At 51.8% G+C, this 22,280-nt stretch overlaps 1 protein-coding gene across 1 annotated transcript; it reads left to right on the top strand.

Moving 5' to 3' along the window:
• Positions 1–3,960: 3,960 nt before the first annotated feature.
• Positions 3,961–20,674, top strand: Avil (advillin). The gene is made up of 18 exons (XM_052166020.1): positions 3,961–4,032; positions 6,029–6,225; positions 7,285–7,393; positions 7,482–7,592; positions 7,840–8,042; positions 8,620–8,698; positions 8,817–8,915; positions 9,624–9,777; positions 9,869–9,969; positions 10,384–10,521; positions 10,753–10,911; positions 11,323–11,502; positions 13,675–13,820; positions 14,288–14,432; positions 15,895–16,083; positions 16,400–16,468; positions 18,256–18,381; positions 20,158–20,674. The coding sequence occupies exons 1-18, from the start codon at positions 3,961–3,963 to the stop codon at positions 20,269–20,271; spliced, it is 2,391 nt and encodes a 796-aa protein (XP_052021980.1). The 3' UTR covers positions 20,272–20,674.
• Positions 20,675–22,280: the final 1,606 nt, after the last annotated feature.

Genomic DNA, 22,280 nt, shown 5'->3' with positions numbered 1-22,280 from the left:
AATACGGAGGGTCAGGTAGGTCTGCTCTGTGTCCTTGTCAGCCGAATGCCTAGTGTGGTTGAGACCAAGGTGAAGAAGGGACGGGAGTCGCGCCTTCCCTGGCTTTTGTCTCCTGGGATGAAGCCTTGGGAAGATGGAGCCAGGAGCTTGTGACCAGCTTTGCAGACGTCACACTGAGAACCTGTAGAGCCCACTGACTAGTCAGTCGGGCACACTCCGAGGCTCAGGGATTTGGGGGCAGCAAGACCCCTCTCATCTGTTCCACTGTGGGTCAAGAGAAGTTTAAATCCCAATAGGTTACAAGCTAGTGGCCTGTAACCTGGAATCTCCAAACCATACCCTGTGCCTGTCATCTTTGTAGCCCTCAGGACACCCAAAGTGCTGATGGTTAGGGCTTGGGAAGACAAAGAGACCCAGTTTGGGGGAGTTGGTTGCAGATAGATGGAACTGGGCATTCCAGGCGTGGCATTTCCTGAATCTTGGGTCTCTAATCAGCTCCTAGATTCTGAAGTTACATGGGGGACACGGGACTGCACCATGCTAACGCGGCTGGTCACCAATAACCAGAAATACATCAGCTCTGGTCCCCTATCCCGAGTGGGTCATGCATTAGACTTAAAAGTGAGAAAACCCCGCCTGAAAGAAACCTGAATATTTCCTGGTGGTTCTGAGCTGTGCAGGGTGGGGCAGCACAAGTTATCAAATTAAATACTCAAACACTGGCAGTTCCGCACCATGGCTCCCCACTTTGGTCTACTGCCAGCAGCACACAAAGGGACCTAGCTCTTTGCTGGTAATGGCACATCCTCTCCAAACCTGGTTTTATTCATTAAGGCTCAAGAAAAGAATGGTCGGTGGACTCAGACTTTTTATTTTTAAGGGGTGGGGCCGTGCTGGGGATGACCAACGTCTACCATTTGAACTATGCCCCATCCCCAGACATGCCACATTTAACAAGCCCCTTATGTCGCCAACTATCAAACATCCACACAATCTCCCCCCCCCCCCCGGGGGCGATCTTGTCTTTTAATCTCTCTAAGTTCATCCATTCCATCCTTGGCTTTGAGTCTTTGGAGAAACCGACGTAGCGATCACTTGGCGGACTGCGAAAGCACAGTATCCCAGAGGAGGCATGAGCTACTGTGTAACCTGGTGTGTTCACCCCAGCCAAGCTCTGACTGTGAACAGCAGGAGGTCCCTGCCTTAGCGCTTCCCTCCCCGGCCTTATCCAGCTCTGTGGGTGCTGGGAACCCCGAGGCTCACTAGGGATAAGCCTTCCAGAGAAGCTGGGGTGTGTGTGGGACAGGCAAGGGTGCCACACCCATTCCCCTGAGGACACCCTCTTCCACACGACCAGTTAATGTATTAGTTACGATAAAGGGTGGTTTCTGTTCTAGGACAGTTCACAAAATTAAAAATGATAGCCGAGAGCAGGTGGGGGTGACAAGGCCTTGCCAGGAATCTGGGAGGAGTTCAAGAAATGGGAGACGGGGCTCCATTTGGAAATGCTTTTTCTGTCTGGATCTCCTCTCTATGAGCCACTGTACTGAGTTTGGGAGGGCTGGCAGCATGGAAATGTGGCTAAGGCACAGACTTTTAAGGTCAGGGATGAACATAAAAGGGGAGGACCGGCCTCTGATGTGGAAGCCCATAAGGCCGGCACTCAGCAGGCTAAGGTAGCTAAGGCAGAGGAGTTTACAACCAGCCTGGGCTATGCCGAGAGATGCTGTGCTGATAAAATAAAATAAAAATGTGCCTGCCGGGCAGTGGTGGGTCACGCCTGTAATTCCAGATCTCGGGAGGCAGAGGCAGAGGCAGGTGGATCTCCTTGAGTTCAGGGCCAGCCTTGTCTGCAGAGTGAGTTCCAGCACCGCCAGGGTCTTGAAAAGAGTAAAATGAAACCAAAAAGCTCGTCTATGGGCCTGGCCCATCCTCGCGCGTCCTTGACAGGTTATCTACCACCTAAGCCTCATCTGCACCACCAGGTTACAGGAAGACAGATGGGCACTGCCTGAAAATGAGCCACTGCACACAGAGGGTCAACATGGGTGTGACAGTGTCACACTCAGGAATATGCGTTGCCCTCCCCACCCCCAAAGATGGCACATACTGGGGATTTCAATTCTAGTAACTTCAGCTTCCCAGAATTTAACGTGCCAACACACATGTATGTGTTTTAAAGGAAAGATGCCATCACTAGGAACCAGAGCTCTTAACCAAGGTAGCAGCAGGTGGGAAACGAACCCTTCGAGCAGGGACGGGCCAGCCAGGTCCCTGTGTGCTGAACTTGAGCTGCAGTGGTGAAATGGTGTGGTGGTGGTGTGGTGGCTGGATGGGCACACAGCGTGATGATTGATGAGAAGACACAGGAAGGTATCTCAGGAGAAGCAATGGCTCCCCGTTCACTCCTGGCTTTGTGATATTTCAGTTCCAGGAAGACAGACATTATGTCTCTGAGCAGTGCCTTCAGGGCTGTGAGCAATGACCCCGGGATCATCACGTGGAGAATTGAGGTGAGCGGGTGGGAGCCGCACCCACCAGTGGGAGCCACACCCACCCTGAGCACTGGGATCTGAACCTGTGGCTACGGAAAGTCAGCCTCAGAGGGCGGCCTTCCCCAACCTTGAGTCTCCCGGTGACTCAGCACAGGTCCCCAAGCGTGTCCTTCATCCGGGCATCTGGTTGGTGAGTCTACATTCCCAATAAACATCTCAGAAAGACAGGTCCCTTGCCCGAAGACTCTTGACTACTGGTCAGAACATGTCTGGTTCCTACCAGCTTTGGGGTGGGCACTGCTCATCTCTTTAACCTGTGGCCTTGGTCTCCAGGGTGGCTCTGCACTCTGGTCCAGGTGCACCTACCAGACACCAGGGCATGCCTACCTCTACCTGGTCAGTTGCTGCTGCAGCCTGAGCCCCACAGGGGACACTTCCCTTCACCCCGTTCGGTTCCAAGGCATGAGCCACCAGCTCTCAAGGCTTGTGGGAATCCGAGTCTACTCCAGTGCCAGGACCCTCACTGCAGAATGAACGGGAAGGGCTGGCCACATGGAGATGGGTGGGTGTGTGCGGCCGAGCCTGGTGACCGAGTGCAAGTCCTGGGGCCCACACACTGGAGGAAGGGAGCCAACTCCGAGTTTCTCTGACCATCAAGGGTACAGTGTGGCATACGATAAGTAACTGTAAAGGGAAAGGGCGTGAACAGGCACCAACCGGGACGCACAGAATGTATTTCATCATTTCACACCCAGCATCCGGGTTTCACAGAGAACATACACAAAGACGGCTACGGGTTTGCTTCACTTGGGCAGAGAAAGTATCATTTGTATCTGAGGCCGTGTGAATGGCCCTCCTGGGATGAGCAGATCAGGGCCGCACGACCCAGACTCTGACTGTGGATGCTCAGCCTGGAGCACCACAGGCCGATGGCGTTCTCTCTGCTGTCTGCCTCCTCTCCTGCTCTGCTTCCCAGACCCGGGGGGACAGCCTGGTGACTCTAGGCAATCAGTCATGAGCAGAGGGTTGGACATGCTGTCTGGACTGTGGACAGTCCATACAGCTCAGACGGGGGTTATTTGGCAGTTACACCCAACTCTTTCCCTAGTAGTGGGCTTTGGGGGAATCACAAGCCTCCCCAGGGGACCACAGATGAGACCAAGGGGAGGCTCAGACCCAGAATGCTCCCAGAGTGTGCTCCCAGAGAGTGCTCCCAGAGAGTGCTCCCAGAGAGTGCTCCCAGAGTGTGCTCCCAGAGAGTGCTCCCAGAGAGTGCTCCCAGAGTGTGCTCCCAGAGAGTGCTCCCAGAAGCCAGAGCAGTGGTCCTGTCCTGTGCTGCAGCCTGCCTGTAAAGACAGGAAGGTGGCTCCTCTGCTGCCCGTGCGAGCGACAGGAGAGGGAGCCTGTGGGGAAGGCGGGAGCGAGGTGCACAGCTGCATACAAACTCTGCTAATCCTTCTAGAAAATGGAGCTGGCGCTGGTGCCCCTGAGTGCTCACGGCAGCTTCTACGAGGGAGACTGCTACATCATCCTCTCGGTGAGCGATGCCCTCCACCGCCGTGTTCGCCCCTCAGCAGGCAGCTCCTCCACGGAGAGAGCAGTGGGGCTCCCAGTGTCTGTCTAGACTGTTCCTCACGCTGACGGACAAGGGCTACCATCAGGCCTGGGTTGTGATTGTGCGTGTGTCAGACTGAACAGTGGGCCTGGGGCCCTCAGTCCAACCCTCCTCTTGGGTGTAAGCTGTCTACACACACACACACACACACACACACACACACCACACATACAGATGCACACATATAGCACACACACACACATATAGCACACACACACATCCCAGGGTCCCAGCCACACACTAAAGTGTTCAGAAGGCCAGACAAACACTCAGCCTGACTTTGGCCACACAGTGCTCGCGGTACCTTAGGTAGGATAGTTTCTACTGTGACAAACGCCCTGAGCAAGAGCAGTTTTGCCGGGCAGTGGTGGCACACGCCTTTAATCCCAGCACTTGGAAGGCAGAGAGGCAGGCAGATTTCTGAGTTCGAGGCCAGCCTGGTCTACAGAGTGAGTTCCAGGACAGCCAGGGCTACACAGAGAAACCCTGTCTCAAAAAAACAAAACAAAACAAAAAACCAAACAAACAAAAACTGCAGCTTGGGAGGTTAAGGATTTATTTCATCTGCTGAGGGAAGTCAGGCCAGGAGTTCAAGGCAGGAACTAGCAGAGACCTCAGAGCAATGCTGCTTACTGGCTTCTGGTGCCTTTTTAAAAAAGGATTTATTTATTTATTTATTTATTTATTTATTTATTTATTTATTTATTTATTTATTTATTATATGTGAGCACACTGTAGCTGCCTTCAGACACACCAGAAGAGGGCATCAGATCCCATTACAGATGGTTGTGAGCCACCATGTGGTTGCTGGGATTTGAACTCAGGAACCTTCAGAAGAGCAGTCAGTGTTCTTAACTGCTGAGCCATCTCTTCAGCCCCTTCCTGTGCCTTTTCAAAATATACCCAAGGACTACCTGCCCATCAGTCAGCGATCAGGAAAACACACTACAGACGTACCCACAGGCCATCTGATGAAGACATTTTTTCTTTTTTCTTTCTTTCTTTCTTTCTTTCTTTCTTTCTTTCTTTCTTTCTTTCTTTCTTTCTTTCTTTCTTTCTTTTTTTGTTTTTGGTTTTGGTTTTCCGAGACAGGGTTTCTCTGTGTGGCCCTGGCTGTCGTGGAACTCACTCTGTAGACCAGGCTGGCCTCGAACTCTGAAATCTGCCTGCCTCTGCCTTCCAAGTACTGGGATTAAAGGTGTACGCCACCACTGCCTAGTGAGGTGTTTTTTCCCAATCCATGTACTTCCTCCAGATTACCCCAGTTTGGGACAAGTTGACAGGATAGATGGTATATGCCTATAGTCATAGCACTCAGGAAGATGATGACTTCAAGGTCAGCCTGAGCTACATACTAAATCCACTAGCCAAGGCTCCAGGCAAACCTGTCTCCAAAAACCAAGAGTGGAGCCGAGTGGCACACGCCTATGATCCTAGCACTTGAGAGGTGAGACAAGGGAGATCAGGGGTTCGAGTCCTGCCTCAGCAAGTTTGACAAGCTTGGGCTATACAATAACCTGTCTAAAATAAAATCAAATCTTATGCTTTGTCGTGCTGGAGGAATAATATCGCACAGACGGTACTAACAGCTATGCAGTTCTGTGGGTGCTGGGGCCCTTTAGACAGAGCCTGAAATCCAACTGGGGAAGAAGGTTCCCCACTTTAGGAACAGCAAGTGGTCAACTTCCCCAACTGTGGGAAGGAAGTAGGGCTATCAGAGAGAGCTTCAGCGGGCCTGTGAACGGGTCGTGCGTGACACAGTTGCTCCAGTACAGAGAAAGAAGGGCTGCTTGCGTGGAGGGGCCTTGCCCTGCGGCCCCTTAGGACAGGGCATACTGGGGCCTTCCCACACTGGAGAAGTCAGCAGGATAACAGAGGTGAGCTGGGACCTGACCCCGCCCCTCTGGCTACATCCTAGACCCGGAGAGTGGGCAGCCTTCTCTCCCAGAACATCCACTTTTGGATCGGGAAGGACTCCTCCCAGGATGAGCAGAGCTGCGCGGCCATCTACACCACACAGCTGGATGACTACCTGGGGGGCAGCCCCGTGCAGCACCGCGAGGTCCAGTACCACGAGTCCGACACCTTCCGCGGCTACTTCAAACAGGGCATTATGTGAGTAGCTGCGCGTGCACAGAGTGGAGACAGATACAACAGTTTCCGGGAGGGGAGGACACCAAAGGCTCAGTGTGCCTTTGAAGTCACCTGAGAGATGCAAAGCCATCCCCTGAGCCCATCAGAGCCACGCCTTGCAAATCAGAGCGGGGTGGGGCCCAGGGCGGGGCGGGCTGTGAGGAGCCCTACGAGGGGGGTGAGGGTCCGCACAGTGTTTTGGTGAGGGTCCGCACAGTGTTCTGGAGCGTACTGGGACTATAAATTGTGAACCCCATCGAAGTCTCAGAACAACCCCTCAGACACCCAGGCCTGTAAGGACCCATGATCCAGGGTGTTCCTGACTGCGTTAGCGGCGGGAGGAGGCTGTGGTCAACGTAGGTGTCTGTCACAGAAAGACAGGTGTTGGTGGCAAGCCTCACCCTAGCACACAGGAACAAAGACACAGAGGGGTCTACAAGGGAATGACGACCTCCACGTGTTTATGAAAGTCGTGCACACGGGTGACAGGACACGCTTTACTGGAATGAAGGAGGGAGGTGAGAGTTCCAGGATGAGGCAGGGAGAGTTCTGGGAGGTCACACGTGGGCGTGGGGTGCGTGGACACCTAACACGAGGGCCAGCCTAGCCAGGCACCTGTAATCCCAACCTATGAGCTTTCCTCCGCCTGCTGCACTACTCTTCTCGTCCTTGGGACTTCTCATAAAATCTCAGCTCAAGCCTGTGATCCCAGCACTCTGGGAGGCAGAGGCAGGCAGATTTCTAAGTTCGAGGCCAGCCTGGTCTACAGAGTGAGTTCCAGGACAGCCAGGACTACACAGAGAAACCCTGTCTCGAAAAAAACAAATTAAAAAAAATTTTTTTTCAGCTCAAATGACCCACCCTTCGGGCACCTTGGGGCAGCAGGCGCAGTATCTGTTTACTTTGCTTGTTTGTTATTATAAGTGACATGGGCAGCGGCCGATGTCCATATGTTACCGCTGTAACTAATTCTCAGTAGTCTTCCCAGAACCTAGTGCCATAGTGGGCATGCGACAAATAACTGGACCAATGTCCCCTCAGCTATAAAAAGGGGGGCGTGGCCTCTGGGATGAAGCACGTGGAGACCAATACCTATGATGTGAAGAGGCTGCTACACGTAAAGGGGAAAAGAAACATCAGAGCCACTGAGGTAAGTCTCACCATGGCCGTCCCGGGCCCCGGTGCTCCCACCCTGGCACCTCAGACCGCCCCAAACCGCTCTGACCCCTCACATGCAGGTGGAAATGAGCTGGGACAGTTTTAACCGAGGCGATGTCTTCTTGCTGGACCTTGGGATGGTCATCGTCCAGTGGAACGGCCCAGAGAGCAACAGTGGGGAACGTCTCAAGGTCTGGCTCCTCCTCCTCTTCTCCGGGTCTGGCATCAAGCTGGGCTTGCCCCCTTGGGTGCCTTCTTCCTTCGCCTTCCATGCAGGCCGACCCCCTGCCTTAGCCTAGACTGCCTTGCAGACAGGCGAAGGGCATGTCTCCTCGGCATCGGGGTACTTTGCCTGCCATCCTAGTGGCCCTGTGGGGACCCTGTGGGGAAGGAAAGGGCACCGGCTGAGCTGAGTGCCTCCTTTGGCTTCTGTGGCAGGCTATGCTTCTGGCGAAGGACATTCGGGACAGGGAGCGAGGGGGCCGTGCTGAAATCGGGGTGATTGAGGGAGACAAAGAGGCGGCCAGCCCAGAGCTGATGACAGTTCTCCAGGATACCCTTGGCCGACGCTCCATTATCAAGCCTGCAGTTCCTGATGAGATCATGGATCAGCAGCAGAAATCAAATATCATGTTATATCAGTGAGTGTTTTAGCCCGGCTGCGGGCTGGAGGCTGGGGGTGGGGAGATGTCCTCTAGAACAGCAGGCACTCCGCTTGGGCAGAGGCATCTGCCCTTGCTCTTGGTTCATCCTTTTTAAATGTGTCTCCTACAAGGAGCGCAGAAACGGCACGGCCCTCAGAGAGGCAGCTGGCCATCTGGAGTATCCATGCCTAGGGATGTGGATGGGATAGTTTGGGAGAGAGATCCACAGTCCCCTCCAGAGAACAGAGGATATCTTCTTCTCTGCATTCAAACCTTGTCTATCTCATGAAGTGCACTCTGAGCCGGGCCATAGTAGTGCACGCCTGTAATCCCAGCACTTGGGAAGCAGAGGCAGGCAGACTTCTGAGTTTGAGGCCGGCCTGGTCTATAGAGTGAGTTCCAGGACAGCCAGGGCTACACAGAGAAACCCTGTCTTGAAAAAAACAAAAAGAAAAAAAAAGAAAAAAAAAAGGAAGAAGTACACTCTGTCCAGAAATGCCACACTGAACCTCACTTTAACTATGGGATACTTCACAAAGCGAAGGCATAGGCTAATCTCTCTCTCCTTCACCAGTGTCTCTGACACAGCTGGGCAGCTGTCTGTCACAGAGGTGGCAACAAGGCCCCTGGTCCAGGACCTACTGAACCATGATGTAAGTAGACTGGGGGGGTGGGGGGGACTTTGCTTGAGGAAGCCGGAAGTAACTTCGAAGGCAGACCCTGGGCAAAGTCTTGAGTTTGAGTAACCATACTTCTCTCCGACTGCTTCAGGACTGCTACATCCTGGATCAAAGTGGCACCAAGATCTACGTGTGGAAAGGCAAAGGAGCCACCAAGGTTGAGAAACAGGCGGCCATGTCCAAAGCCCTGGTAGGAGCTGGAGATATGCAATGCTGACTGAATACTCGGCCATTATTGCCATAGACATGTGCCCAAACACGCCAGGCACTTGAGCACGGTGACATATATGGGCTTCAAATTAAACATACCGACTGGGATTCACGTGTAGGTTTTACCCTTTCCAGCTGAGTGTTGTGGGCGAGGCCGCTGAGCGCCTCTGAGCTTCAGTTTCCCAATATCTAACAAGGACGAACCCTGTCTCCCAGAACCACTGTAAGACAAACCGGTTCGTGAAGTGCCCGGAGCCATCCTTGGCACACAGAACTAACTCCTGGCTCCCGGAAGGTGCTGTTGCTATTGAAGGGGGTGTCACAGGTCCAGATTAGGGCCCGGTCCTCAAGGGGCATTTACTAAAATTCTGTAGACCCAGCCCGTGATGTGCTTACAAGGAACAAATGAGCAAATAACTCTGATACAGTCCGTAGAGGCGCATAGTAGGTCCTGCAATATCGATCCATAACGGCCATAATTGTGGCAGTTTGATGAAGAGACACCAAAAAATGTGAGGCAGAGATTGGCTATGATTCCCAGGGTCACAGAGGAGAGAATCCCCCCACCTGACTTCAGAGAGTGAAATACCAGGTGAGCAAACACTCAGTACGTGCCCTGACTGACAGGCTATTGTGTGTGTGTGTGTGTGTGTGTGTGTGTGTGTGTGTGTGTGTGCTCGGGGTGCAGGATTTCATCAAGATGAAGGGATATCCCAGCAGCACCAACGTGGAGACCGTCAACGATGGCGCAGAGTCAGCCATGTTCAAACAGTTGTTCCAGAAATGGTCTGTGAAGGACCAGACCTCCGGCTTGGGGAAAACATTCAGCATTGGTAAAATTGGTGAGATTTCCCCACCCGTGTCTTCTGCTGGGACCCTAGAAAGAGGCTCGAGTGTCTGCTCACCTGGCATTTCCCACCTCTTTCTCTGCAGCTAAAATCTTCCAGGACAAGTTTGACGTGACTCTGTTACACACCAAGCCAGAAGTGGCTGCGCAGGAGAGGATGGTGGATGACGGAAACGGCAGGGTTGAGGTGAGGCCGGCGAGGGCTGCGCTCGGCCTCTGGGATGTTCCCACCGCAGAGGAGGGCAGCCCGTTCCGCATGCTTCTTTCCCACTCCACACTTCTATACTGTCCAAGAGGTGTGGAGCTGGCTGTTTACCCACAATGCTTCGGGAAGTGAGGGACACTTTCCCCAATGGTCTATCACCTGGAAGATGTGTTCAAGTCGTCGGTGAAGACCTAGGCTGCTTGATGGGAGGCTCTGGACCTGTGTGACCTGGGACCGTTCTCAGCATTCAAGTCTTGCAAATGTGATGGGTCTTCAAGGCACAGAGGGCCCCGGTGGGGCGGGGCAGCTTGTTCCACACTGCCCAGTTCCCTCCGGGTGGAATTCCCTGAACAGGAATGCCCCTCTCTGAGGGACTGTGTCTCCTCTTGTGTCTAGGTCTGGAGAATTGAGAACCTGGAGCTGGTCCCTGTGGAATATCAGTGGCATGGCTTTTTCTATGGGGGAGACTGCTATCTGGTTCTCTACACCTATGATGTGAACAGGAAACCCCATTACATCTTGTACATCTGGCAGGTAGGCCGGGCGCAAACTCTTGGCGCGGTACTGGATCCAGGAGCAAGCTCTCTTGCGGTATTGGATCCAGGGAGCAAACTCTTGGCACGGTACCGGTATTAGAGTCAGCCACAGTATTGGGGCCAGGCGCAAGGTCTAGGTGCGGTACTGAATCCAGGCGCAAGCTCTCAGCGCGGTATTGGTTCAGGGGCCTCCCTGGACGTTGGGCTCACTCCTTTCTCACCGCCGCAGGGCCGCCACGCCTCCCGGGATGAGCTGGCAGCCTCGGCCTACCAGGCGGTGGAGGTGGATCAGCAGTTTGCCGGAGCCCCTGTGCAGGTCCGGGTTAGCATGGGGAAAGAGCCCCGCCACTTCATGGCCATCTTCAAAGGAAAGCTGGTTATCTATGAGGTGAGGACCTACAGACAAAACTTCACCCTGTGCAGGGATGCTTGGAGCTGAGGAACCAAGAAAGAGCTACCAGACAGGCTGGGGTCGGGGTGAGGGGGTGTGTGTGGCGGGATGAACAAGGCTTCGCTTAGACGTTAGGGCACGGAGGCGCTTGGTCTGAGACATCCAGGGAAGTCTCAAGCCACTGTCTAGCTAGTGCTCATGGTCTTTCTCGTCTGTGCCGCAAAGTCTGCACAGCAGAAGCTGTCACCCAGCCTGCACCCATCCAACACTGCGGTGGGAGACACTGGTCCTAGCCTGTTAGCCTAGGGGACCGTGCGGGGTAAAGATGGTATGCAGTCCATCTGGCGTTCACAGTAGCCAGCCCCGGTGGGGCTCTGAGGGTCTGGATTCTGCTTTTCTTCTCTTGAGGGCGGGACTTCCAGGAAGGGAAATGCAGAGCCTGACCCTCCAGTAAGACTCTTCCAGATCCATGGGAACGACAAATCCAACACCAAAGCAGTGGAGGTCTCGGCCTCAGCTTCCTCCCTCAACTCCAATGATGTCTTTCTGCTGCGGACTCAGGCGGAGCACTACCTGTGGTATGGCAAGGTAAGATGGCTGCTGAGTCCTACTAGTTAGTTCCTTGGGGTTCACGATTGCCCTGCCCCTGCCCACAGCCCTGTCAGCAAGACAGTAAAGAGTAGTACACACCCAAGTGCAATCCCCAGTCACACAAAAGGCTGAACTTGGGAGTTCTTATCTGTAACCCCAGCACATGCATACACACGTGGGCGAGCACACACATACAGTCACATACACATACATGTACGTACACACACACACACACACACATAGGTACAGCCACATACACACACACAGGTACAGTCACATACACACACACATGTACACACATACATACACACACATACAGTCACATACACACATGTACACACACAGGTAGTCACATACACATACATGTACACACACAGGTAGTCACATACACACACAGGTACAGTCACATACACACACACATGTACCACACATACATACACACACACACACACACACACACAATCCTGGGGCTGGAAAGAGGGCTCAAAGGAGATGCCTCCTGCAGAAGACCTGGGTTGAGTCCCCCATGGTGGCTCACAAGTCCTACTCCAGGGGATCAGACCTCTTTGGCCTCTGTAAGCACTGCACACACTTGGGGGCACACACCTACACATACTTACATGTGAATGGAACACTTGTGCAAGCAAAGGAAATCTTAAAAAGGCACCAGTGAACAAAAACTTTCTTACATAAAGAGTTGTAAACACACGTGCATAGCACATTTGTTTCTAAGCCCCTCGCATTAGAAGTGATCTGGAAAATAGATGAACATGGATATATTCCTTCAGTGGAATATTACTCAGCAATAAAAATGAAAGGGCCATTCATGCACACAACATGGAGTCTCCAAGTGACAAGAGTGTCCTGACAACTGAAAGAATCCGGTCTCCAAGGCTGGATGTGACAGGCTTCTACTTAAGACAGCCGAGAAATGGGCTAGAGAGATGATGGCTCAGTGGTAAGAACCCTGACTGCTCTTCCAGAGGTCCTGAGTTCAGTTCTCAACAACCACATGGTGGCTCACAGCCATCTGCAGTGGGATGATGCCCTCTTCTGGTGTGTCTGAAGACAACAGTGTATTCACATACATTAAATAATAATAAAAATAATAAAAGACAGTCGAGAAATGCTAGGATCGTTCTAATGGAGCACAGCTTAGCCTATGTCAAGAGTTCAGGACAGGCAGTGGTGGCGCAAGCCTTTAATCCCAGCACTGTGGGAGGCAGAGGTAGGCGGATTTCTGAGTTAGAGGCTAGCCTGGTCTACAGAGTGAGTTCCAGAACAGCCAGACCTACACAGAGAAACCCTGTCTCGAAAAAAAAAACAAATCCAAAAAACAAAACAAAACAAAAGAGTTCAAGACTCAGGATGTGATTTTCAAAGATGTAGGAATTTGGGAGGACTAAAGAAACTTCACTATGGGGACAGAGATCTGTTTAAGCCTCGTGGAGCCCAATGAAGTCAATTTTACTGTAATTAAAAAAGTAAGACAGATGGGCTGGAGAGATGGCTCAGTGGTTAAGAGCACTGACTGCTCTTCCAGAGGTCCTGAGTTCAAATCCCAGCAACCACATGGTGGCTCACAGCCATCTATAACAGAATCTGATGCCCTCTTCTGGGGTGTCTGAAGACAGCAACAGTGTACTTACATATAATAAATAATAAATCTTAAAAAAAAAAAAAGTAAGATTGAAACTGAGCAAAGGTAGCACAGGCCTTTAACCCCAGCACTCGGGAGGCAGAGGCAGGGGAATCTCTGAGTTTGAGACTAGCATGAGTTCCAGGACATCTAGTGCTTCACAGAGAAATCCTGTCTCCAAAAACCAAAAGAACAAAAACAAAACAAAAAAAGAATGAAAGTTACACGCTAGGCCTGGCTTGCTACAAAGGCAGAGCATTTACTGTGCATGTGTAAGACCCAGTGTTTACATCAGTAGAAATTGTGTGCTACAATTCCAGGCAAGGCTACAACAGGTGACTGCTGCATCGGAGCACTGTGGGTTTCAGAGCAGGTCTATCCTTTGCCTGCATGTCCTGTTTTCCTCCCTCCCCCCCCCATCCTGGAGCACTGCAGCACAGTGCTAACCCCCAGTTTTGGAAGCCTGGCATCCCTACCAATGTGCCCTGTGTCTCTAACACTGGTGTTGGTGTTCTCCTCACTCTTCCCAGGGGTCTAGCGGGGATGAGCGGGCGATGGCTAAGGAGCTGGTCCAGCTTCTCTGTGATGGCAACGCGGACACTGTGGCTGAGGGCCAGGAGCCTCCTGAGTTCTGGGACCTTCTGGGAGGAAAAGCACCCTATGCTAATGACAAAAGGTGAGTGCGCAGTCGGCCCTGTCTTCTTGGCTGCCCTGGCCGGTGGCCCATACAAATCCTGAGATCCCTCACGCTTTAAACATTCCGGGCTGGGGACGCAACTTAGTCGAAGGAGTCCTTGTGCAAACACAAGGTCCTGAGCTCCATCCCTAACAGTCAGAAAGCAGCTACAGCGGCGCAGGCCTGTGATCCCTATGCTGGGGAGTGGGGGTGACATCAGGATCCTTCAGGCTTGCTGGTGGGATAGTCTAACCAAACTGGCACAATCCAGATCCTGGGAGACCCTGTCTCAAAACACTACAGTGGAGACCTATGGGAAACACCCAAAGCTATTTCTGTCTTCATATAGACACACATGCATACATGCACATGTGCACACACACACACACACACACACACTCACATACACATGCACGCACGCTAAACATGATTCCTATGCTGCTCTGTCCTACATGATTATACCACAGGCTGCAGCAAGAAACCCTGGACGTCCAGGTCCGGCTCTTCGAATGTTCCAATAAGACTGGCCGGTTCCTTGTTACCGAGGTCACAGACTTCACCCAGGATGACCTGAGCCCAGGTGATGTGATGCTCCTGGACACCTGGGACCAGGTAAGACGCAGCTGCAGGGTTCAGGACGCTGGCAAAGGTCTCCAGGGTTCAGGCTTGTTTCCGAATGGCGTCCTCGCCTAGGATGAAAGCAGGCCAGTGCTGGACCAACTAAGTCAACTGTCTTCAGTGGTTATTAGAGAGCCCACTTTATGTCACACTCAGAGTAGACTGACGTCCAACCTCGCCAGCCTTAAGCCAGGATCAGGATATAGGCCTGGAGGCTAAGCAGCTGGGCACAGAGGTGGGAGGATCCGAAGGAAGTCTGAGGCCAGCCAGGGTCCCTGTCTCAAAAAGACGGCCCAGTGAGTGCCACAGACATTGACAGCCCAAGCTCGATCCCCTGTAAGTTGTCCTGTAACCTCCATGCTGCATACGTGCTCTCACATCCTCCACATGGACAGAGACAATAGAAAAACGTGAGCTGAACAAAAAACGAAACTTCCCTCACCGCCCTGGGAAGTTCCTCATCTTATTTTGGAAAACAAAGTGTAGCATATGTCCGCCCTCATCTGAGGATAGCCGATTCTAGAGGCTATGGGTGGGGCCCTTTAGGCAGCAGGGGAAAGAGATGTCTTCCTGAGTGCCGCTTCTCTCCCTGCCAATGAGCCTTCAGGGGTTACAGGCTGGAGGGGGGGCAGGCAGTGCTTTATGGTGAGGGCCTGAAGCGTGAAGCGTTTGGTGCTCAGGAGTCAGGACTCCTAGAGAAGAAGGCCGAGTGGGAGATGAGTCGGGCTCTGGGGAAGGAGATGGTGCTGGAGAGCAAGACACGGAATCCTACCAGAGAATAAAATAAGCCTGGCAGAGTGGCTCGTGCCTGCAGTCCCGGCACTAGGGAGGCTGAGGCAGGAGAGTTTCTGTGAGTTCAAGCAAGAGTGAGTTTGAGACCAGCCTAGGCTAGAGAGTAAGATCCAGTCAGAACCAAACAGACACCAAAGATGTGAGACAAGAGCTTCCCAAGGGATACAGCCGAGAAGGGTTGTGGGCTCTGAGGGCCTGCCCCATCACACCAGAAAGCAGGGCAGGACAAGGGCAGCAGGTGCTGGCTGCGTCGGTGAACACGGAGAGGCGTGGTGATGGGACAACTGCCTTGGTCCAGCTCGTGAGTCCAGTAACTCCCTGGATCCAGGGCCACAGATTCTCAGTTCTGTTCTTCACAACTGCGGGCTCAGGCTTACCCAGAATGGATGTTCCTATAGGAACGGCCACATTTGGCTTCTCTGAGGTTTGAGGCACAGTGAGACAGCATGAGGGGTGTTTTGTACGCTGTTCATTAGGAAGTTGCAGTTGGAATGTGAAAACTTAGAAGATATGCATAGCAACTGAAATCACAAAATCAAGCTGTTTCTGGGACCTTCCTCTTTGGGGCATGACTGGCTGGAGGCGGGGAGGGGTGGCGATGAGATTCGGGCACGGCAGCACTTGGTCCTCTGGACGCACTAACGATATGAAATCGGTGTGACAGGTGTTCCTGTGGATAGGAGCGGAGGCCAACGCCACAGAGAAGGAGGGGGCCCTCTCCACTGCCCAGGAATACCTGGTGACGCACCCCAGTGGCCGAGACCCCGACACACCGATCCTGATCGTCAAACAGGGCTTTGAGCCCCCCACCTTCACAGGCTGGTTCCTGGCATGGGACCCTCACGTTTGGAGCGTAAGAAAAATAGAAACCGAGGATACGTTGTTCTGACTGCCCCGAGTCTCAGAACCCATGGGGGAGACGAGCTGTTCCATCCCCTCATAGTTCCTCACTGCCTCCTGCTGACGCAGGGAGCGTAGTCAGTGCCCTGTGTCAGCAGGAGGCAGTGAGGAACTATGATTCCTGTCTACACACGTTCACAATCCTGACTGTCCGTGCAAAGTCAGGGAGGGCCAGTCAATAAATACCTCCCTCCGTGTCGTGTCTTCCGTCTCTTCCTAGGAAGGAAAATCAATAAGTACCCCCCTCTGTTTCCTCCGTCTCTTCCTAGGAAGGAAAATCATATGAGCAGTTAAAGGAGGAGCTGGGAGACGCCGCTGCTATCGTGCGAATCACCGCTGTGAGTTGGGTCACACTTAGAGGAGAGAGTGCTGCAGATGCTCTTGTGTCTCTAGGACTCCGCCAGTCGTCCACTTGGAAGCGAGGGGCCTTTGTTGTCTGTTGCGTGGTGTTCTGTCTGAGGTGCAAGCTAGTGAGGCATTCTACCGTTGACTTGCGCCCACCCTCAGAGGGTATTGTAATAGAAGAGCGAGTCTCAGGCACTTGCGAAGCAAATGTCGGAGAGTTGTGAGTTCTAGGTCAGTCTAGTCTTCATAGCAAGACCTCCATCTCAAGAAAAAGAAAGGAAAGGAAAGGGAAAGGGAAAAGGAAAAGGAAAAGAAGGGGCTGGAGAAATGGCCCAGCAGGTCACTGACTGCTCTCCCGAAGGTCATGAGTTCAAATCCCAGCAACCACATAGTGGCTCACAACCATCCGTCATGAAATCTGATGCCCTCTTCTGGAGTCTGAAAACACCTACAGTGTGCTTACATATAATAATAAATAAATTAAAAAAAGAAAAGGATGAAAGGAAGGAAGAAAGAAAGGAAAAATAGGAGGGGGGAAGGAGGGAAAAAGCAGGTCTCAGAGCCAAATTCCTGACTTACTGCATTGCAGAACACGGTAGGTGTGGCGGGGCGGGGCTGAGGTCTGGCTCTGCAGCTAAGAGAAGCACCTGTGCTGGGTGGCTCACAGAGACCCTGACTACAGCTCCCGTATGCATTCTTCTGGACTACAAGAGCACCCCCACTCATGTGCACACATATCCCTCCATATACAAAATTCACAGAAAATTAAAGAATTTAAGGTTATCCACGCTACATATTGAGTGGAGTGGAAGGCCAGCATGGGCTATATAAGAAAAAAAAAGTAAGAACACAACCTAATTTTATTACTCAACCCTTTCTGCCTTTCCAGAGAGCTTAGGATTATTGTTAGTATTCCTCAGGTCCAAGTGTCTAACCCAGATGATATTGTATGTGTTTCTGACAGTGAAGTCCACGGGGCTTGGCCACCGTCCTCTATTTTAACAGCTCCAGGTGCGCCTGCAGCCAGCAGCTCTGAATGGCAGGATGGGAGGCATGGCACAGGCACTTGCACGGTGTCCTCTGTGCTCTGCTGACTCAGGCCCCAAAGCAAACGGGATGCCACAAGTGTCTGTAAAGTGTACTTAGGTGTAGCTTCAGCCTGAGACCATTTAACGACTGCAAACGCAGGACCTAGATTAAAAACTTGAATAGAAGCCAGGCGGTGGTGGCGCACGCCTGTGATCCCAGCACTCTGGGAGGCAGAGGCAGGCGGATTTCTGAGTTCGAGGCCAGCCTGGTCTACAGAATGAGTTCCAGGACAGCCAGGGCTACACAGAGAAACCCTGTCTCGAAAAAGCCAAATCCAAAAAAACCCCAAAAAAACCAAACAAACAAAAACTCGAATAGAAGGGCTATGATCACAGTATTTGAAAACAACTTCCGGGAGACGTATACAGCTCGGCTGCGGAGTACCTGCCTATCACGTGTGAGGCTTTGGCTTCAGTTCCCAGCGCTACATAAACAGACATGTAACGTATGGTTAGACCTAAGTGCAGTGCCTACGCCGATTTGGTGCTAAAGGCTCACACTGGACCTGCTCAATCAGCGTTCCCAGGTTTGTCATGTGTGTAGGTTTAGGGATGGCCATTCTGAAAGATGTTCACAGAGGAGGGAGCGGCACAAGCCAAAGTATAAATCTTATACATGCAGGGAACCGAGGCCACGCAAAACACTGCTCTATCTACCAGCGGCTGAGCCGCTGTGCTCTTCTCTCACGCAGGGCATGAAGAACGCAACACTCTGCCTGAATTCTAGTGAAACTGAGCCAAAGCACTACCCTGTGGAAGTTCTGCGGAAAGGTCAGAACCAGGAGCTGCCTGAGGGTGTGGACCCTGCCAAGAAGGAGGTGAGTGGCTGTACAACTGACCGTGGGGGTGTGGGAATCCCATAGGTTAAGCACGGAGCTGGGGGAAAGGGGAGCAGAGCCAGCCCACTGCGGGAACTGACAGGGATTTTCCCAGAAGCAGATGATCCGCTCTATTTAAACTTAACCCCGTGGGCCGGAGAGATGGCTTAGCGCTTCAGTGCATTGGACGCTCCTCCAGAGCTCCTGAGTTCAATTCCCAGCAACCACGTGGTGGCTCACAACCATCTGTAGTGAGATCTGACGCCTGCCCTCTTCTGGCACACAGGTGTACACGCAGATAGAGCACCCATACACGTAAAATCTTTAACAAATAATAGTTCTAAAAAATTAAATAAAACACCACATGGGCTGGCAAGATGGGTCAGTAGGTAAAGGCCTTCAAACTTCAGAACTTAAGTTGGGTACCCACGAGAGGAACTGATTCCACAAGTTGTCCTCTGACCTTCACAAGTATGCCCCCCCCCCCCCACACACACACACTAAATAGATGTAATAGAAAGCTTTAAAACACCTCAGAGGGCTTCCCACTGTACTGACTCCACAGGGGTCCACAGTCTGGCCCTGCCCCCAGGAAAGCTCACATGCCGTCTTCCAGTGCCTGCTTTTTCTATCCCTGGAACAGGCTTACCCAGCCATGGACTCTTTTGCTTGCTGGTGTTCCTGTGAGAGCCAGCTGTCTGCAGAGCTTCACCTCTGGCCGTCTTTCCCTGACTACCAGTTTCCTAGCTCTGTTCTCTTGATGAGCCCCTCCCAACACACACTCCCCTTGGGCACCTTTATTTCCTGCGTTAGGTTTTAGTTAAATGAATTAACATATTAACGTTGAATGGGTAGGTGAATGAGTGGATTTTCCCCCTGAAAGAGTTGCTTAAAGATTCTGAATCTTCCTAATGTAATTTCTTCTCTAGCCAAGTCGTTTTTTTTCTTTTTTTTTCTTTTTTTAATTTACTTATTATATGTAAGTACACTGTAGCTGTCTTCAGACACACCAGAAGAGGGCATCTGATCTCTTTAAGGATGTTGTGAGCCACCATGTGGTTGCTGGGATTTGAACTCAGGACCTTTGGAATTGCAGTCAGTGCTCTTAACTGCTGAGCCAACTCTCCAGCCCCTCTAGCCAAGTTGTAAGCATCTAGGCTACAATGCTCTTAGAAGCAGAGGCCACAGGTCAGTTGGGCTTGGTGGCTCATGACTGTAATCCTGGGACTTTGGGGATGGAGGCAGGAGGGTCACCACAGTTTCCAAGCCAACCCGGGCTATGCAGTGAGTTCTGTGACAGCCAGGACTATGTTAAGATGCTATCTCAGAAAGTAATAATAATAATAATAATAAAGGTCGTAGCTTAGATCTTGACATGGACACTGCACTGAAATGATCTTCTCTTCTCGAGCTCACACTTTAAGGATCTTGGGGTACTAAGGGTACAGTGCAATGGTAGAGCACATTCTCAGGTTCCTCAGAGAGCAGTCCTGGGTTCACCCCCCTAGCAATAAAAAGAATGGTAGTAAGGGCATGAAGCAAGATACTCTACTTGATCCCCCATCCATCCAAAGTCAAATGTTTATAATTCATCCATAATGTATAATCCATTCACTGCCCATCCAGCAAGCAGGACCCAAACAGCCCCTCCCACAGCCCCTCCCACAGCCCCTCCCACAGCCCCAGGCCTCCCTCCTGCCCTCCTCCCTCCTGCTCACTCAAAGGCATCAGTGAAAGGCGCTGTCTTCTTTCTCACCACAAGTTCTGTCTTCTCAGAATTACCTCTCGGAACAAGACTTTGTGTCCGTGTTCGGCATCACGAGAGGGCAATTTGCTGCTCTGCCTGGCTGGAAACAGCTCCAGATGAAGAAAGAAAGGGGCCTTTTCTAGAGCAAGGCCTGTGTCTGCCGTCCGGCCCCAGGAGAGAGCAAGCTCGCAGTGCCAGCATCAGCAGAGCTCACCTGCCGACAGAGCCTGCCTGGCTGGTGGCTGCTTTACATACGACAGGTCTCAGGATCGATCGCGTACGCTCTTTCGAATTCATCCTTGCACTTCTTGGTTGCTATACAAGACGCTGCCTGCTTGCCTTTTGGCCTTTGTGGTCCTTTAGCTAAAGCTGCAGCAGAGTGCATGAAGGCAGGAAAGCAGAGAGGGCTAGAAACTAAGCTTAAAGTATGTAACGCATCAGGACCCACCTCTGCTTCCAACTACATCCTGCAGTCACCACACTCCCTGAAGGCTGGGCTCCAAATGCCCGGGTCCACCATGTGCCACAGTGTGTTCAACGTTTCAAATAAAGAGACCACGTGACCACGTTCTTATGGTGGCTGTGGTTATTATGGGAAGAGCATTTCCGTGCCGTGTCTTGAAGTTGGGCCTGGTTCACAAGCCTCTAACCCCAGCTATAAGATCACGTTGTAAGTTCAAGGCCTGCTTGGGCTACAGAGAGAATTCAAGGCGGAGTTGAGTAACTTAGAAAGACCCTGCCTGTCTCAGTATTTTTTGAAGTGCAGTGCAGGGTGGAGAGGTGGCTCAGGGGTTACGACCACTTGGTGCTCTTGCAGAAGACAAGCAAGGGTTTAGTTCCCAGCCCCCACATGGTGGCTCACAATTACCTGTAGCTCCAGTTCCAGGGGAGCCAATGTCCTCTTCTGTAACAGGCATGTCATGGTGCATGTGAATACATGCAGGCAAAACATTCATACACATAAAAAGGAAAAAAAAGTAGCCGGGCAGTAGTGGTGGCGCACACTTTTAATTAAACCCAGCACTTGGGAAGGCAGAGGTACAGGCAGATCTCTGTGAGTTCGAGGCCAGCCTGATCAATACAGTGAGTTCTAGGACAGCTAAGGCTACACAGAAAAGTCCTACCTCTAAAAATTATATGAATGAATGAATGAATGAATAAAAAGGAAGGAAGAAAGGAAGGAAGGAAGGAAGGAAGGAAGGAAGGAAGGAAGGAAGGAAGGAAGAAGAGAAAAGAAAGGAATAAAAGCCAGGTAGTGGCTGGCACAGGCAATCCCAGCACTTGTGAGGCAGAGGCAGACAGACCTTCTGTAAGTTTGAGGCCCAGCCTGGTCTGCAGAGCTGGTTCCAGGACAAGCTAGAGGTACACAGAGAAACCATTTTGAAAAACCAAAAATCAAAAGCCAGCTCCACCCTCCCCACCATAAAAGAAAGAAGACAAACGCACACTTACCTCGGCAGAATGCCTGAAGTCCTGGGTCAATCTCCAGCATCAATGCAGATAAACAAATGCAATGATGAGAGAGACGTGTGCTGACTGGACCGTCATCCCGGCTGCCTCAGACCCGGCTGCCACACCCATTTCCGGCAAACACACCAGCGTCCCTTGTGCACCACTACAGACAGCATGCTGGAGTTGCCAGCAAAGGAACCCATGTCTCCCAGACAACCCTACATCCGTCAACATGACAGGAGACATGCTGGGGAGGCTCCAGGAAAGCGCCGTGGTCCAAAATGTCAGAGTCAACGCAGAGTGGGAGATTGTTGTCACAGGAACAAGATGGCGTGTTAGAAACTTCCAGAACTACATAACAGACTGACATAGGCTGGGGACTGGAGAGATTGGGTAAACGTGCTTACTATACAAGCCTGGCATGTGTGCACTCAGACACTCACACACACACACACACACACAAAGTATTATACAAATGAGAAAAATTCTTTTATTACATTTTATAATTTTACCCATGAGTATATAACTTCATTTTAAATTAAAAAAAAAAAAAAAGCAGCCGGGCGGTGGTGGCGCACACCTTTAATTCCAGCACTTGGGAGGCAGAGGCAGGCAGATTACTAAGTTCGAAGCCAGCCTGGTCTACAGAGTGAGTTCCAGGACAGCCAGGGCTACACAGAGAAACTGTGCCTTGAAAAAC

Source organism: Apodemus sylvaticus, chromosome 20 (genome assembly GCF_947179515.1).
Source record: "Apodemus sylvaticus chromosome 20, mApoSyl1.1, whole genome shotgun sequence".
Classification (NCBI taxonomy): Eukaryota; Metazoa; Chordata; class Mammalia; order Rodentia; family Muridae; genus Apodemus; species Apodemus sylvaticus.
Note: the sequence above shows the minus strand (reverse complement) of the source record. Positions and strands in the feature narration are given on the sequence as shown.